Source organism: Stegostoma tigrinum, chromosome 26, assembly GCF_030684315.1.
Source record: "Stegostoma tigrinum isolate sSteTig4 chromosome 26, sSteTig4.hap1, whole genome shotgun sequence".
Classification (NCBI taxonomy): Eukaryota; Metazoa; Chordata; class Chondrichthyes; order Orectolobiformes; family Stegostomatidae; genus Stegostoma; species Stegostoma tigrinum.
In genome coordinates, this window is record NC_081379.1 from 34,932,705 (window position 1) to 34,949,449 (window position 16,745).

Genomic DNA, 16,745 nt, shown 5'->3' on the forward strand with positions numbered 1-16,745 from the left:
ACCGGAGCACCTGCAGTAAACCCACGCAGACACGAGGAGAATGTGCCCGAGGGTTGAATTAAACTTGGGTCCGTGGTGCTGTGAAGTAGCGATGCTAACCGCTGAGCCACCATGCCACCCTATGTCTAGCCCCTGTCTAACCCATCTATCTCCCAAGTTTGTTTTTATTGAACATACTGACGATGAGGACGTGGTAAAATTATATTATGCCTACGATTTTTCAAATGATGAATTACAAAGTACAGCATTAGTTGTATCGAGAGAGTGCATCAATGGCTTGTGAGGTAGGGTAATCAGATTGCATTCATTTACTCTAATAGGCCAATCTGCCATCACTATCAGCAAGTGAGTTGGCACTGTATTTTTGGGAAAATGTAAACACATGATAAACCAAGCTAGCTTAAAAAATAGACAACCTTTAGAAAGTAAACAACAGAGAAAACTATGTAAGCATGTCATTGTTGTTGATCTAATATTAAATCATGTTCCTGTGTAAATATTTCAGTGTTCCTTTTTTCTCCAGATTAAAATGCCATAACAAATGCACCAAAGAAGCCCCACCTTGTCATTTACTCATCATTCATCGTGGAGGTGAGGTTTATATATTAGTATTATGTAATAATTACTTATGATTTGACTTTGAAATGTTCCACTCATTGTATCTCTGTTATTAAAAGCTAGAGACAAATAAAGTGATTATGCCACTTCCAATTTTTATCAATCAAGTTAAAAATCAATTTGTTATTTTTGGATGTTCACTCTCTTCTGCCAATGAGTCACTGGGCCCCTTACCAGTTCCCTTTCCTTCCTTTCTTCTATTTAAAACATGTAGCTCATTTGCAACTAACTCTGTGAGGGCTTTAGCTCAGATTTGAAAAACCTTCTGCATTTGTTATTAAGCAAATGAATTGAATTAACTGACTGTTGTTTCTTTCTGTTGTTGTTGTAAACAATACAAGTGTATTTTCCTTTATGTTAAATGCATGGATTTTATAAGTAAGTCACTGTACATAAAATTGATTTTGAGATCAAGCAGAATCTGCTGGAAGTGCCCAGCATGTCTAGTGTCTCTGTCAGTGTTCACATCATTAGTCAACATCTGGGGTCCACACATGCACAGTAAATGTAGAAATCCAGAAGCTGCTGTCAGTAATTTTATTCATCTTCACAGGATATTACTCAAAGGCCCCTCAGACTATCAGTTTCAGTGTATAAGCTCTTATAAAGTCTACACCTTGATGAATGAATTAAACTGAGTTTGTAAATGTGTTTTAAGTTTATAATTATTGCTTAAAAAAAACTTTATGGCCGAGAAACCAAGTTTGTTCAACACAAAGTTTCTCCATTTGGATAAAAGTAACCACCTTTTAAAAATAATACTTCTAAAACGTTACTTATGAAATATTAGTTTGAAACTTTATTATGGATGTTTGAACCAATATTTTATTTTGCTATCTCTAAAACCTAAGTAAGACTAAACCAGTGCATTTTTCATCCTGATTTGCTGTCTATAAGAAACCTTCAATATTATTGGCTGTTTACCCTCCTGATGACATCATTGTTGATCGATGTCTAGAAATTCCCTTAATTTGGTGCCAGATTTTGAACTAATGCCAGAATAGGGGAAATCCACTCCAGAGAGATTGCTGGACCTTGGTGGACAGCTTTTGTGAGGTCAGTGGTGAGTGCTGTCACTTTGCTACTGAGCATCAAATCCAGGCCACCATGACTGTCAAGCTGTTCTACTCCCTACTATCACTATTGATGAGCAGGCTTGGGGTAAATCTGACTCCCTCATATGAAATTTATGGCTGCACTACCATCATGAAGAAACTAGATCCAGTACACTGCCCATTTTCCAGAATTTGGACCAGCACTGTGGCATTATATGTGAAGCCTCATTTTGTTTGCTTTGAATAATACTTTCTTAACCATGTCTGTAAAACTCAAATGGAGCAAGCTAAGAAATAAAATCCCTTGTTTGATCCCTAAAGCAAATGTTAAAGAAGAAAAATAGAGCTACTTTGTTTCAAAGTCATTGGGCAAATGTACCCAAAATCAGCTTTTATCATCTGGGCATTAATTTGAAAGCTATAAATGCAAACTTGCAGTGAGTCCGGATGTTTTTTATCCTTGCTGCCTTTGTAAGGAGTAATTGAAACTAATCAAACTGCAGTTATTTGTGTAAATGCAGCCCTGAGCACTGGCAACCTGGTCCTTCAGGCTGGAATAGCAATTTGCACTTTTGATGTTATTTCTTTGCTTGCTCCATTTGAGTTTTATGGGCATGGTGAGGAAAAGTACTATTCAAATCACCACCGCCTGCTCGAAAAGTCGCTTGTAAATCAGAATACCAGAATCTATTCATCTCAGCATCTGAGATAGATATGCGTTTGCAATATATCTCCAGCTTCCAATAAATGTAATGTACAATTAGAGGTCCATGAAGTCAAAGCAGCTCAGTACAACTGCTTTAATAGACATTTCAACAATTCTTAAATTATTCCAACCACAGATGGTTTTTTTCTATTACATGGCCTATAAGTAGAGGACTGAAGATCACTGACCAGGGTGGAGTACCCCTATTTGCAGAGAATAATGCACAGGGTGTTCCTCCAGGGAAGTTAATAAATGTCACCAACATTTCAAAATTTATGCCTCAGTGATCCAGAGATTTCCTGGCCAATCTGTAGGAAAATTCTAATCATCTTTTAGCTTTGAAAGAATGCATTTAAAAATTCAATTTGTTGACCTACTCTCTCTTTAGCAATAGATTTATCTACACCATGCAAAAAAAGCCTTTGGTCCAACCAGTCCTTGCCAAATATAATCCCAAACTAAACTAGTCCTATCTCTGCCTGCTCCTGGTCCATATCCCTCCAAGCATTTTCTATGAATGTACTTACCTAAGCATCTTTTAAATGTTATAACGGCGCCCACGTCCTCATGAAGTTCATTCCATGTGTGAGCCACCTTCTGTGTAAAACATTTGCCTCTTATGTCTTTTAAATCTCACTCCTCTCACCTTGAAAAAGTGCTCCCTACTCTTGAAATCCTCCATCCTAGGGAACACATGCCATTAACCCTATTTATACCCCTCATGATGTTACAAACCTCTAGAAGGTTGCCTCTCAACTGCCTACGCTCCAGAGAAAAAAGTCCCAGCCCATCCAGCTTTTCTTTATAACTCAAAACTTCCATACCCAGCAAAGTTCTGGTAAATCTCTTCTGAACCCTGTCTGGCTTAATAATATCCTTCCTACAACAGGGCGACCAGAACTGGACACAGTACTCGAGAAGAGGCTTCACCAATGTCCTGTACAACCTCAACATGACTTCCCAACTCCTATACTGAAAGGACTGAGCAGTGAAGGCAAGCGTGCTATATGCCTTTTTAACCACCCTGTCTGTATGTGACGCAAACTTCAACGAGTTGTGTACCTGAACCCTTAATCCCTCTGTTCAAGAACACTATCCAAGGCCCCACCATTAATTGTATAAATCCTGCTCCTGTTTGCTGTACCAAAATGCAATACCTTGCATTTGTCCAAATTGAACTCCATTTGCCATTTTTCAGCCCATTGATGCATTGGATCAAAATCCCTTTGTAATCTTAGAAAGCCTTCTTCACTGTGTACTATGCCACCAATTTTGGTGTCGTCCACAATCTTACTAACCGTGTGTTCTATATTCTCATCCAAATCATTTATATAAATGATAAACAAAAAGGGACCCAGAACTGATCCCTGTGACTTTAGAAAGTAAATTGAAGATCCCATGATGCAATTATACAAGAAACTGTGACCTATAGTTTTATTTTGAATAATAGTTAGTCTCTACCGATTATTTTTAAAAATGCAACTGGAAAATATTGGCCATTGCGTCTGGGTCTTTTGAGTAAGAAATGCTTAGATAACCAGAGTAGAAGCAGGCTGCCTTGAAGTTTTGTCACGCTAGTGAAATGCATTTGAATTTGTACAAAAAAGTTGCATTTAAAAGCCAAATTGTAGCCTGCTAACTCAGGGAGCCATTTTGAAAATTCTCCTCACCCTTTAAGCTCTGAGTTCATAGAAAATTAGTAATTAATATTGATAACGGAATAATAAAATTGTAGTTTCCCTGCATCGGAAGGGTCCACTTTGAATTTTAGATCAGAGTTCATGCAACCCTAAAGCAGGGATTTCCAAATGTTTCCCCACTGAGATTCCATTTTTAGGCGTAAAAGTTATCACAACTTCTTGTGAGAACTGGAGAATAGTGAGAACATTTTTGAGAATGAGTGGGAGGGAACAATGTATGAGAGCAGGGAGGGAGGTTTGGGTCGGCCACTGCAATAACAGAACTTGTGAGCTAAAATCTTAAACTGTGAGCCCCTCTGGTACCTTAGACTCCACTTTGGGAAACCCTGCCCAAGGGTAGTTATTCGAATAAATGAAACTGATTTTCTAATCAATGTTACCTTGTTCTTTGAGGGTTTTGATATGGAGACCAAGCATTACTAGTAAACTAAGTGACTAATTATGGAATAACTCACTAAGTCATATATCATAATGGTAATATGTATAGCTTTTTCCTCACTTGTAGCCATCTCTGATTTTCAGCAAGACTTGTGCGAACAGAATCTGTGCCATGTGATATTAACAATCCACTTAAGAAGCCTCCTAGGTACTCTGATCTGCACTCCAGCCAAACACTGCCTAAAACCAACAAAATTAATAAGGTAGGTCATTATACTTGCTTACAGTTCACCTACACCAGGCAGATGTGTCAGTAAAGGTATTGCGGTTGAAAATTACACAAATAACCATGATATTTTTGGTAAAAATCAGGCAAAATTTTAATTTTATGCCCAGGCATCCAGCTTTAAAATCTACTTCTGTGTTCAATGCACGGATATCTTAGTGGTGAATAATCGTTATTTATGTCATTTGTTCAACAGCATCAGCTAGTGTCTGCATTGTGGCTTTAATGCATTAAAGTATCCATGGTGTGTGATCCAACAGAATATGGCACCCAGCCACAAAAGAGATATTAGGACGGGTAAACCAAAAGCCTGGTCAAAAATATATGTTATGAGGAATATCTTTAAAGAAGGAGAGGGAGGTAGATTTGTGGAGAGGCATAAGGTTAGAATTCTAGAATCTAGGGCCAATGCAGCTGAAGACATAGCCACCACCAGCAGGAGATGGAAATCAGGGATGCGTAAGTATCCAGAGTTGGAACAACAAGTAGGTCTCAGTAGGGCACAGGAGATTCCAGAGATATGGAAGGCAAGAGGGTTTAGAGAGATTTAAATAAGATGAGAATTTCACTTCCATTTCTCCTGCTCCCAAATCTCCTGTGACAAACATAGTTCATTTTGCCCTGTCTCGCGTCAACAGTTTGAAAAAGAACTTAAATGCAATTTATTCTGATTTTTTTGTGAAGTGTTTGGTTATGTGGTGGAGAGAAGAATCATAGAATTACTAAATAGGTATAGCACAAAAGGACACCATTTGGACCAGTGTCTGTCTTTCTGAAGGAGCAGTATAATGTTTCATATAGTAAATAATCAATCATTTCTTCTGAAGTTTGGGTTCTGGGTAACTCAAAATTCAGAAAGTCCTGCTAACTCTTCTAGATTAGAAAACAATGTGTTCTATTTTATTTTATTGTCATTCTGGTCAAGTTACCCTTCACAAAATATAAGAAGCTGCTGAGTTGCAATTTCTGAAAGAGAAGATTTGGTTTGAATTTGTGAGAAAACAGTTTAGATTAATTGGGCTCGCAGAGTGGTAAAAGCAGTGAGAGAAAACAAAATTTACAAAGGACAAACTTGACTTTTGGCACAATCCTAGTGTCATGAGTGATGTGGGTTTTGGTAAGACATGTGGGAAGATCTGGTTACCACTGTTGCAAAGCCCATCCCAACGTTGAGATCTTTTAGTGCCATCTTCTGTGTTTTTCACACGTGGTGCGAGATTGTAGTTAGGCAGAGGTGACATAGCGATTGCCAAGGATTGAAACTTGTTGAAACCTACCTGCCTGCTCACAGAATCCCTGCCATGCCTTGTCTTGCCTTGCCACTTAGCACAATCACAAGAACAAGCAGCTTGCCATGCTGCTGAGAGCCCTCAATCTGGAAGGGTGCACATCTTGCCGTCCGGCAGTGTGCTATTGTCAGTCTCAGATTTGTTCCATGTGCCAGCAGCTAACATGGCAAATTCACTGCATGTCTAGCAAGGAGGCAGCCACATATTCAACTTATAGTCCTTCCTGGGACTTCTGCAAAGCTGTGAGGGGCTCTCCATAGTGTGTCTACCCACAATTAAAAGTTTTTCATAAGGTTCCCCCTGTGGTGTCACTGTCTGAGATGGTGGAGGTACAGCCTTGCCAAGGCTTCCTCTGAGGCCTCCATACTGTCGTCATCATCATCATCATCAGAGGTCCAGGAGGGCATTTGTGTGGGAAGTGGGCATTTCTCCATAGAAATCGTTGGGGTGCTCGCAGAACCAGCGGAGAGAGGAGATGCCAAAGCCCAGTGGTTAGGTGTGTTGTGCTTGATTGACAACATGGTTTCTGGGACAGGAGCAACAGAATGAGGGAAGGTGCTTAACCATTTGGCAAGAAATGGATCTCCCAGAACCCCCGACTGGAGCAGGCCCAGTTTTCTCCAGCATGGGCCAGGGTTTTTGTTTCATAGGACACATCCCCACCAGCACCCTGACCACCATTACCAAATGTATGGGCTTGCTCTGCCCTGTTATGAACTGCCTTCTGCTGTAACAACAGATAGTGGGGTCATGAGTGAGCTAACGGTAAGAGGTATGGCTGTTGGTGCTGGTGCATATAGCTGTAGGGTGGAAAATCTTTCTGAACAACTGAAGAAGCAGAACAGAGGGCGTGCAGGGATAGCGGTGTGGGAGGTCACTGGTGGGTGTGCTGAAAGCGAGTGAGGGAAGGTACTGATGCAATAGTGGAAGTGGCAAGAGACTTGGTGGAAGATGCAACTGTAGCAGAGGTAGAAGATGTGTGAAGTGGCAGAAAGCAGAGTGGCACTGACCCTGGCAGAGCGGAGAAGGTCACTGAGCTACTTGCAGCACTGCTGGCCATTAGTCCACACACCCTGGATGCAGGTGGCAATTTCAGACTAGGTGGCAGTAGTTTGTGGCATGACTACTTCTGCTGGTTCTGATGGACGAAGACACATCTTATGTGGACCAACCCATCCATCAGGACCTCAGGTCCCTGTTAGAGAATCACAGTGCAGTCACCCCCTTCTCCACCAATCCTTGATCAATCAGGGCAGTTTCAGAATGCCACTGCTCATCCAGGTGGAGAGTGGCCTTTTCAAAATGACATGGACATAAAGCATGCCAGTCTTTTGGCAGGTATCCACTGAATGACATGCTGTTGTGGGAATGGCCATTGTAAGAGGGGGCCAAAATCGGACATGGATGTTGTAGGGGCAATGTAAGTATTAATGAGGCAAGTTGATAAGATAATATTTGATAAGAAAACCCACTAATTGAACTTAGACGTAGCCAAAACAATGCAAGATTCAGCCTATTGTCTTTTTCTTTATCCTTTTTTGAGGGGTTAGATGTATACATAAAGCTTCTAGTTATATTATTTCTGTGCTTATTTTGTTGTTTTTAACAAAATGTAATTGTGACTTTCCACTGTATTTGATGATTTAGGAGTTTTCTGCTCAGGAAAATAGATCGATGTGATAGTTCAGGACAGTGTCAAGTTATTTTGGCTGAGCTGATTCAAACATAGATCTGACTTATAAAGTTACCACTATTGAGTAAGAAATGCCTTTTTCCTAAAATATTTCCACAGATTTAGTTTGGTTGCATGATAAATTCGTGACATAGAAATGACCACAATTTATGACCTACCAAACAATTGCAAAATGTTCATGAAGGTTGCAATTATACATAAATGGATAGCTGGTGATATGATCACTGTGACACAGTGATTGCTTTCAATGGGTAAATTAAGCTATCTTGAACTTTAGACTTGCTGAACTACACAATGTGACTGCTATTCTGGCATTTATGAAACAAGCATAAACATGCTCCAATATGAAGCCTCAGATCCATAGTAATTGAAATGAGGTCAGCCATGTGGACCTCATAGAATATGAGTTCCCTGATCGGGGCTGTTAATCTGCTCCAATCAGGGAGCCCCATCCGACAGATATAAATAAAAGTTTCAGATGTTTAGCTCACTCTGAGAGATGGCTCTGAGCGAGCTGGATAAGTGTCAAGGGCTTTCTAAGTGTAAGTACAGGGTAATTTGATGACAGGATACCAGCCTGTGTGGAGGTATTCCAATATCAACATCCATTCCTAAACTAGATCGTCTGTTTGGGCATTGCCAGGTCTATCTGTTTAGGCTCTGCCATTCCATCTTGCCGACACTGTCTAAAACAAGTTTGTGATGAGAGCTCCAAAATTAAGCTATTTCAATTCTTAACTCATTCCAATATGTTTTTACATAAATCCTGAATTCAACTGACTCTGTCCTTACAATTATTCCTTCCTAATGGATAAATTACACTCTACATGCACTGGAAAGATGGATGCAATATTTGTTTCTGCCCATTAAACTGGCAATACATTATCACAGTATGCTGGCTGTAATAACGTACTGCTAGTGTACTGCATAATTATCATTCGAATAAGGGAAAACATTCTATGAGGTCTTGTTCAAGTTAGCTTGGTGCTCTCTGGAAGTGAGTGGGGTGTTAAATATAGGTTATTGAGCAAATGATGGTCTCCCACTGAAACAGCGACTGTATGTCATAAATCTAGTGCCACTGCACTGTGCACTCTGCCGTTAGTGCAAGCAAACACAATCAAACCTGGAGAGATGGTGGTTTGTTATAATCTACTGATGTTTTCTGGCAAGGCCCTAAAAGCTTCATGGATCTTTGATATGCTTATTTTTATGACAAGGAAAGTCACACAGAGAAGCAAGCATGGAAGCAGACAAACTACTAGCCAGTGTCTCTGCAGTTTCAGTGATTTTTTTTCAATGCTGATGTGATGTTTAGAATGGCAAAATGCTTTAAAAAAAGAATAATTGATATATTGTTCCAAACATTAAAACAGACCTCAAGCTGAAGGGAATTCATGTAAGTTATATCAATTCTTTGGAAATGTCTTTGACCATATTTATATCTATTTTTGAATCATTGGTTATATTTCCACTTTTTATGGGAAAAATATTAGTATTTTCTCATTTTTATTGTAAGCAAAGATAAATGCTTAAAACAATTTAATTACTGGATTTGAAAAAGCAAATAATTTGCTTTCAATACATTCTATAGTTCACACATTTTATGAAATTGGACAACAGTCTTGCCACTTAATCACTTTGTCAACTGCTGCTAAGGTTCCTCAGGCGTAATTATGTAATTTAAAGTATAAATCTCGGCTTGATCTTCAAAAACATCATTATACATGATAGAATTTCTGTAAAATTACATCAAATCGGAGAGATGTTTTAAAAAGCAAAAATTCTGTTGCTCTGTGAGCTACATTAATAGGCAAGCACTTAACACTATCATTTATTACTGAATTCAAGCTGTTTCTTGCTGAAAACAGGATCCAGGTTGCTACAACTTCTTAGAGTTATGAACAGTCTGGAAAGCAGAAAGAAGTTTAGCAGAGTCACTGTACAACTCACTGAATGCTATTGAATCACGATAGTGAATGTAATTGTATTGTCAAATGCACTCCAAGCTTACTTTGCTTTGCAGCTTGGATAACATTTAGTTAGTACTCTGAATTGGTTAAACTGTGAAATGTGACATGAATAATTTACAAAGGTGATGTTTTTCAGGAAGCTACTCCTGAGTTGTACACAAATCTGTTTAACCATCTGTGAAAGATAAAAGTCACAGATGGCAGTGCTAGCTTAGAGTCATGTACATCTTTGTTGCTAAAAAATAAACAGTTTAATGTCGATGCAGTCCTGGCATTTTGTTTTACGAATGGAAACTTGTGATTGCAAGCAAAACCTGCCAAACCCTTTATAACTTAATGGGTGGCCTGTAATTCTGTACTGTCTGTTAACAGCCTTCCCCTCTCAACCACCCCACTCACCAACAAAATGTCACTTAAAGTTAACATCTCACAACAAGGTGTAGTCCTTTCTCTAAAGTCTATTCCTCATTGTGAGGTGCTAAACACTAATTGTATAGAATCTCTGTAGTGTGGAAACAGGCTCTTCGACCCAACAAGTGCACACCAACCCAGACTCATCCCACTATAACCTACCTAATCTACACATTCCTGAACACTATGGGCAGTTTAGTACAGCCAGTCCACCGAACCTGCACGTCTTTGGACTCTGGGAGGAAACCGGAGCACCCGAAGGAAACCCACGCAGACACGGGGAGAATGTGCAAACTCCACACACATAGTGACCTGAGGATGAAATCGAACCTGGGTCCCTGGCACTGTGAGGCAGCAGTGCTTGCCACTGAGCCACCGTGCTGCATCGAACCACTGTGCCGCCCCTGCTTGTTGGCAGGATAACCATGGGGATCTCACAGCTTGGAAACACATGTTCAGACACTTGAATTAAGAGCAGGAGTATGCCATTTGGCCCCTCAAGCCTGCCCTGCTATTTGATTTGGTCATGGATGATCTGACCGTGGCCTGGATTCTATGTTTTTTATCTGCCTTAAATAACCTGTCACTGCTGAGAATCAAGAATCAACCTACTCAGCCTGAAAAATACAGCTTTCCCTGCTGCCTGTGTAAGAAGAATTGCACAGACTAACGACTCTTTCCATCTTAAGTGAGAAACCCCTTCTTTTCACACTGTATCTCTTAGCACTAATCACTTCCACTAAAGGAGAGATCATTTAAGCGTCCACCCTGTCACACCCTCTCTGAATCTTATATGTTCAATAAGATCACTTCTCATCCTTCGCAATTCCAGTGGATATAAGGCCAACCTTTCCTACAAACATAACATTTTCAACTCAGATATCATTCAAGTGAACCTTCTCTGAATTGCTTGTGCAATCATATATTCTTCCTTAAGTAAAGTGACCAAAACTTGTACCTGGTACCCCAAACATAATCTCATTGGAGAAATGTAACAAAATATCTCTACTTGTATATTTGATTCCCTTTGCAATAGCTGTCATCATTCCATTTGCCTTCCGAGTTACCCCCCGTACCTTCATATCACCTTTTTGTGATTCATGTGTTGGACACCCAGATCCCTCTCTACTGCAGAATGCTACAGTCTCTTCATTTAAATAGCCCACTGCTTTTCTATTCTGTGTACCAAAGTGGACAGGTTCATGCTTTTCCACAGTTTTCTTCATCTGTCAAACATTTGTCCTTAATCCTTGCAAATTCCTGCACTGGGATGGCACAGTGGCTCAGTGGTTAGCACTGCTGCCTTACAGCCGCAGGGACCTGGGTTCAATTCCACTGTTGGGCTAGTGTCTGTGTGGAGTTTGCATATTCTCTCTGCATCTGCATGGGTTTCCTCCAGGTGCTCTGATTTCCTCCCACTGTCCAGGGATGTGCAGGCTGGGTGGATTGGCCATGGAAAATTACCCACAGTGTTGAGGGATGTATAGATTAGGTGGTTATGGGGGACGGGTCTGGGTGGGATGCTCTGAGGATCAGTGTGGACTTGTTGTGCCGAAGGGCCTGTTACCACACTGTATGAATTCTATGATTCACTCTCGTCATGTCCCCTTCACAACCTATTCTTCTATCTTCATGTCATCAGCAAAGTTTGCAATCATTTATTCAATCCCTTCTTTCAAATCATTGGTAGAGATTGTAAATAGCTCAGGCCAGGGCCCTCTTATGACACAGTAGTAGGTGTCCCTACTCCTGGACTCAGAGACATGTGTTCAAGTCCCACCTGCTCCAAAGGTGTGTCATAACATCTCTGAACAGCCAATTAGAAAAATAGCCTACCTAAGAAAATAAATACATGATCTCTGTAGCACTTAATTAATTAATTACAGTTTGCCAACCCAAGTCACAATTCTGCTTCCTGCTAACTAATTAACTTTTTATCCAGGCTATTATGTTATCACCAGTGCCATGAATTTTCGTGTTCTGCAATAATCTTTGATGTGATACCTTATCTAATGTCTTTTAGAATTCCAAATACACCATATTTACACATGTTCGTTTAATTATGTTATTTGTTACTTCTTCAAGGAACACTAATAAATTGTTCAAACACAATAGCTCTTTCAAAAAACCGTATTGACTCTGTCTGACTACATCGTTCTTCATAATAGCATTTTCCGTATGATAGATGTGCTAAATGGCTTGTAATTTCCCATTTTCTGTCTCCCTGCCTTGAATGGAGAATTTGTATTGTTTCCTTTCCAATCTGATGAGCTTTTTCGAAGTTTTGGAAAATTAACATCTATCCATCTATTATCCGACTGTGACAACTTTTAAGATTATCAAATGCAGGTCATCAAGTCCAGGGAATCTGTCAGATTTTTATTCAGATATTTTTCTCAGTATCTTTTCCTTGTGATTGTAATTTTATGTTTCTCCCTCCTTTTTAACTCTTGATTTACACATGTCTAGGATATTATTTGCACCTTCTACAATGAAGAAAGCCTGAAGGGTACTGAATAGGGTGTACAGAAGTGAAAGAAATCCCGGCCCCATGAACCTAACATTTAAAATTGGCCCTCATGCTTCCAATTTTCAGTTTGAGTGGATGGGTTGGATTGGTAGTCAGGTTGGGTGACCCAGGAGGAGCCTAAAAGCTGCCAGTTCCTGAGGTGACTGAGTGGGAGGCTTACCTTGCAGCTTTAGCAGTGTGGTAAAATTTTAGAACTATATGTTGAAACATAAAACATGCCTCCAGCTCGCTAACCCCCACCCCTGTGCCATATCCATGCCTCCTTCTTACCACTCTGCCCATCACCATGGCCCCATGCTCCCTGGACCACACTATTCTCATCTGCCCATCCCCATAGTCTGCCATACTGCCTGTACCACGCTATATCCATTCTCACATGTTCCACAACTCCTCATACTTCCTGTGCCACTTATGCCTCTAATCATTACTATGGCTATATAGTCTCTATGCCAACTCATGTGTCCCCACCCACCACCCTGTACCTTTCACTCTCCATGGTAATTCGCTATGTCTCTTTTGATAATATCACTATTGGAAAAACTCTTATTGATAACAAGAAAAGTCAATGCATGGAAATTGCTTTAACGAATCACTGACATAAATATTTCACTTAAGCACTTAACCCTTAAATGCTGAAAATTTTATGTCAAAAAACATTTCCATTTGATAAGCGGTTAGAACTCTGATTCAAAATGCTCACTTGATAGGCACCCTTCTGTGAAAACGATAGTTCGGGAAATCAGTCATGCAGCATGAATCCTACGAGAACAGGCACTCTTGACATACCCAGTCTAAATTTCTTTTAACTCCACACTTTTCTTTGGACGGCTCTTTCATTTGTTGGCAGCCATTATGGATTAATGTACCTTTTATGTTCAAGCATGTGTTTTCACAGACCTAAAGGGTGTTTTACCTCGACCAGTCGTATCTTGCCTCTCCCAAAGGGTGTGTTGGTTCCACCAAACGTGCCCCAGATCCAAAGAAGTGCTTTACCTCTACAAAGAAGAAAAATAGAAAACATGCCTCTGACCCTCTTTCTTACCTATCACTCCAAAATACCTTCACGCACTTCCTATATTTCAGCCAAACGCATCGTGCCCATCATCATAGTGCCTCACATTCTCGTGCCACCCTGTGTCCTTCTACTTCATTCCATGGTCCCTCATAATCTATGCCAATTTAGCATCTAATTTCTACCCACTACCATTCCCTATTGCCTAGTTTGCCAACTCATTGAGTATCCACAAGTACCCATGCACATAGGAGAAGCAAATATAATTTTATTCTGGATGTGAGTTTGCTCGCTGAGCTGGAAGATTCGTTTTCAGACGTTTCGTCACCATTCTAGGTAACATCATCAGTGAGCCTCCGGTGAAGTGCTGGTGTTATGTCCCGCTTTCTATTTATCTGTTTAGGTTTTCTTGGGCTGGTGATGTCATTTCCTCCATTGGTGATGTCATTTCCTGTTCTTTTTCTCAGAGGATGGTAGATTGGTTCCAAATCAATGTGTTTGTTGATGGAGTTCCGGTTGGAATGCTATGCTTCTAGGAATTCTCTGTTTGGCTTGTCCTAGGATCGATGTGTTGTCCCAATCAAAGTGGTTTCCTTCCTCATCTGTATGTAAGGATACTAGTGATAGTGGGTCATGTCTTTTTGTGGCTAGTTGATGTTCGTGTATCCTGGTGGCTAGCTTTACTATAATAATAGTTTTATTATTTGAAGTTCTCAATTGTAGATTGCACAATATTTAATTACTCATTTGGTAAAACAAAACTTTTGTTGACAGTTCTTGACACGTCTTCATTTTTCAACACTTCTAGGCACTCTTTGACAAGTTGGCACACCTTACAGATTGACAGTTGTTGACAGATGGGAAATTCCTACGGGTTTATGCACTCTTTATACACAATCTTCTTACAGTTAACATTCCCCAAAGATGCCCTGAGGTCACATCTACAGTACATTAGCTTTCTAAAGGGGGCACCTTGACTGTCCAAACAGACCTGCTCTTACTTGGTCTCATCTCCACCTTCCAGGTGTCAGATAGCAGGTAATCCAAAATCCAATTTGGTGGATACACTCAGTAATTTAAATGGCCAGTTATCCCCAGCAACTGGATATGCATGAAATATGAACTACCCCCTACACCTTCCCCTGTAAAAATGAGAAATGCCAGGCTCAGGGACTCCTGATTTCCTCCACCAATTTTTGTACAACAGAGAGGATCTCTGACATCTCTGTCAGGGCCAAAACATCTGTTCAGCTTAACCAATGATAGCTTCATTTCAAGACTTTGAAGAAAATGCAGAGGAGATGTACCAAAATTCTACCAATTTTCAGAATATTCAGTACTAAGTGGAGACACTAAAAGAAAGTAGGATTGCTTCTTTTGAGACCCAAAGGCAGTTAAAGAGAGAATTGATGGAGTTGACCAAGATGATGAGGGATTTTGACAAGGTAGATGGAGTATAGGGTTTAGAGTGATATGGGCCAAATGGGACTAGATTAATTCAGGATATCTGGTCGGCATGGACAAGTTGGACCAAAAGGTCTGTTTCTGAGCTGTGCAGCCTTATGATTCTGTGACTATTTAAAGATTTTACCCTTGACAGTTGAATGGGCATCTTCGAGCAGTGTTATATATAAAGAAGTGGCCAGCTTGCTGTCAAAATTGATGCTTACAAAGTCTTGTCTAGCATACTGTCAATGAGAAAGATTCATCACAGACACGGTCCAAAAGCTTGAATTAATGTACATAGGCTTCTTATATTTAAATTGCAAAAGGTTTAGGCAAAGGTGCTGGAATGACATAATAACAAATTAAAACTGAAGGCTTACTGTATGTTGCAGGTATAGTTTCCCTTCGAGCACAAACAGGAAATTTCTGTCAAAACAAGCTGGTTACGTTGCAAAAATGAATTTGTATCATCGCAAATGTAAAATTACTACAAACCAGTGCAATAGGGCAGCATAACAGAACGCAAATATGCCATGAAAAATAATCCTTTTTGCAATTGAGAGTGGAAACTTGTGCAATTTTAGTAATGTAATTAAAATTGGTTTATCAAGTAAAATAAGCATTTTAGTACAGCTTTCCTGCCTGTAACCGTGTAAATTGGAGAATTAGGGACTCATGAATATATTGATGACCCTATGAAGTAAGCTATGATGTAACTTTCACCTCAGTAGTTATGTGTTAGTACACTGCTAGGCAGTTGGATCCTGTATGGTGCACTACTGTGTAGCCTTAACACCATGTTGCTTAAAAGTAACCTAGGAGTCTGGCCTGAACTTATATGAAAATCCAAAGAACCCATATTAAAACAAATTGATCAAAAATCATTGAAAATGATTTATCAAAATGACACGAATCATTTAGTAGTTTCAATTGATCCATGGTGGATGGGCTGCCTAATACAATCACATGATAAGTATACAGGCAGATAGATGATGGATAGATGGCTCATTAGATTTATCAGTGGCCCCTGCCTTTAGGAGAGTGTAAATCCAGTCTGTGAACTGAAGAGAGGAATTGCACCAGTCTCCCAGTAGCACAGGATTAATATTTGAGAAAAATGCAGTGATTGACATTGACAGTTATTTTGAATGATGTCAATAAAACTAATGCCCACCTGTATCAGCGGTCAAATTTGCAGGGCAACTCTCCAGTTTTCTCCATTCTGGTAGGGACTTGTGGTACCACTGCATGCTATCAAAGCAAGGTCTTTTTCTCTTTATCTGCAGGATCATATACCTGTCCCTTACCAGCCGGATTCCAGCAGTAATCCTTCATCAACAACGTCGTCAACGCCGTCCTCTCCAGCACCGCCTCTACCTCCCAACGCGACACCTCCTTCACCCCTTCACCCGTCACCACAGTGCACCCGGCAACAGAAACAATTCAACCTGCCAGGTACACCACTTCAGTTCAATTGAAATGTGTTGAAAGTAATGCGTTCTCTACTTCCGAGCTCACTGTACTGCTGGGGAGCTGTTGTAAGATGGAAAATCGTGAACGACATATCCTGTAGTTCCCCATTTTGACCCCTGGTGATCTCTTGGTGGGTCAGGGGCCCCTTTGGCTGTCCATACATGCAAAATCAACT

General features: G+C 40.2%; 1 protein-coding gene across 1 annotated transcript in view; it reads left to right on the plus strand.

The window, feature by feature from the left end:
* ksr2 (kinase suppressor of ras 2) overlaps nucleotides 1-16,745 on the plus strand; it is a 304,655-nt gene that overhangs the window by 188,913 nt on the left and 98,997 nt on the right. Inside the window, exons 8-10 of the mRNA XM_048555715.2 lie at nucleotides 524-591; nucleotides 4,602-4,720; nucleotides 16,384-16,552. Coding sequence (XP_048411672.1) covers nucleotides 524-591; nucleotides 4,602-4,720; nucleotides 16,384-16,552 — 356 coding nt within the window. The remainder of the gene's footprint in view (nucleotides 1-523; nucleotides 592-4,601; nucleotides 4,721-16,383; nucleotides 16,553-16,745) is intronic.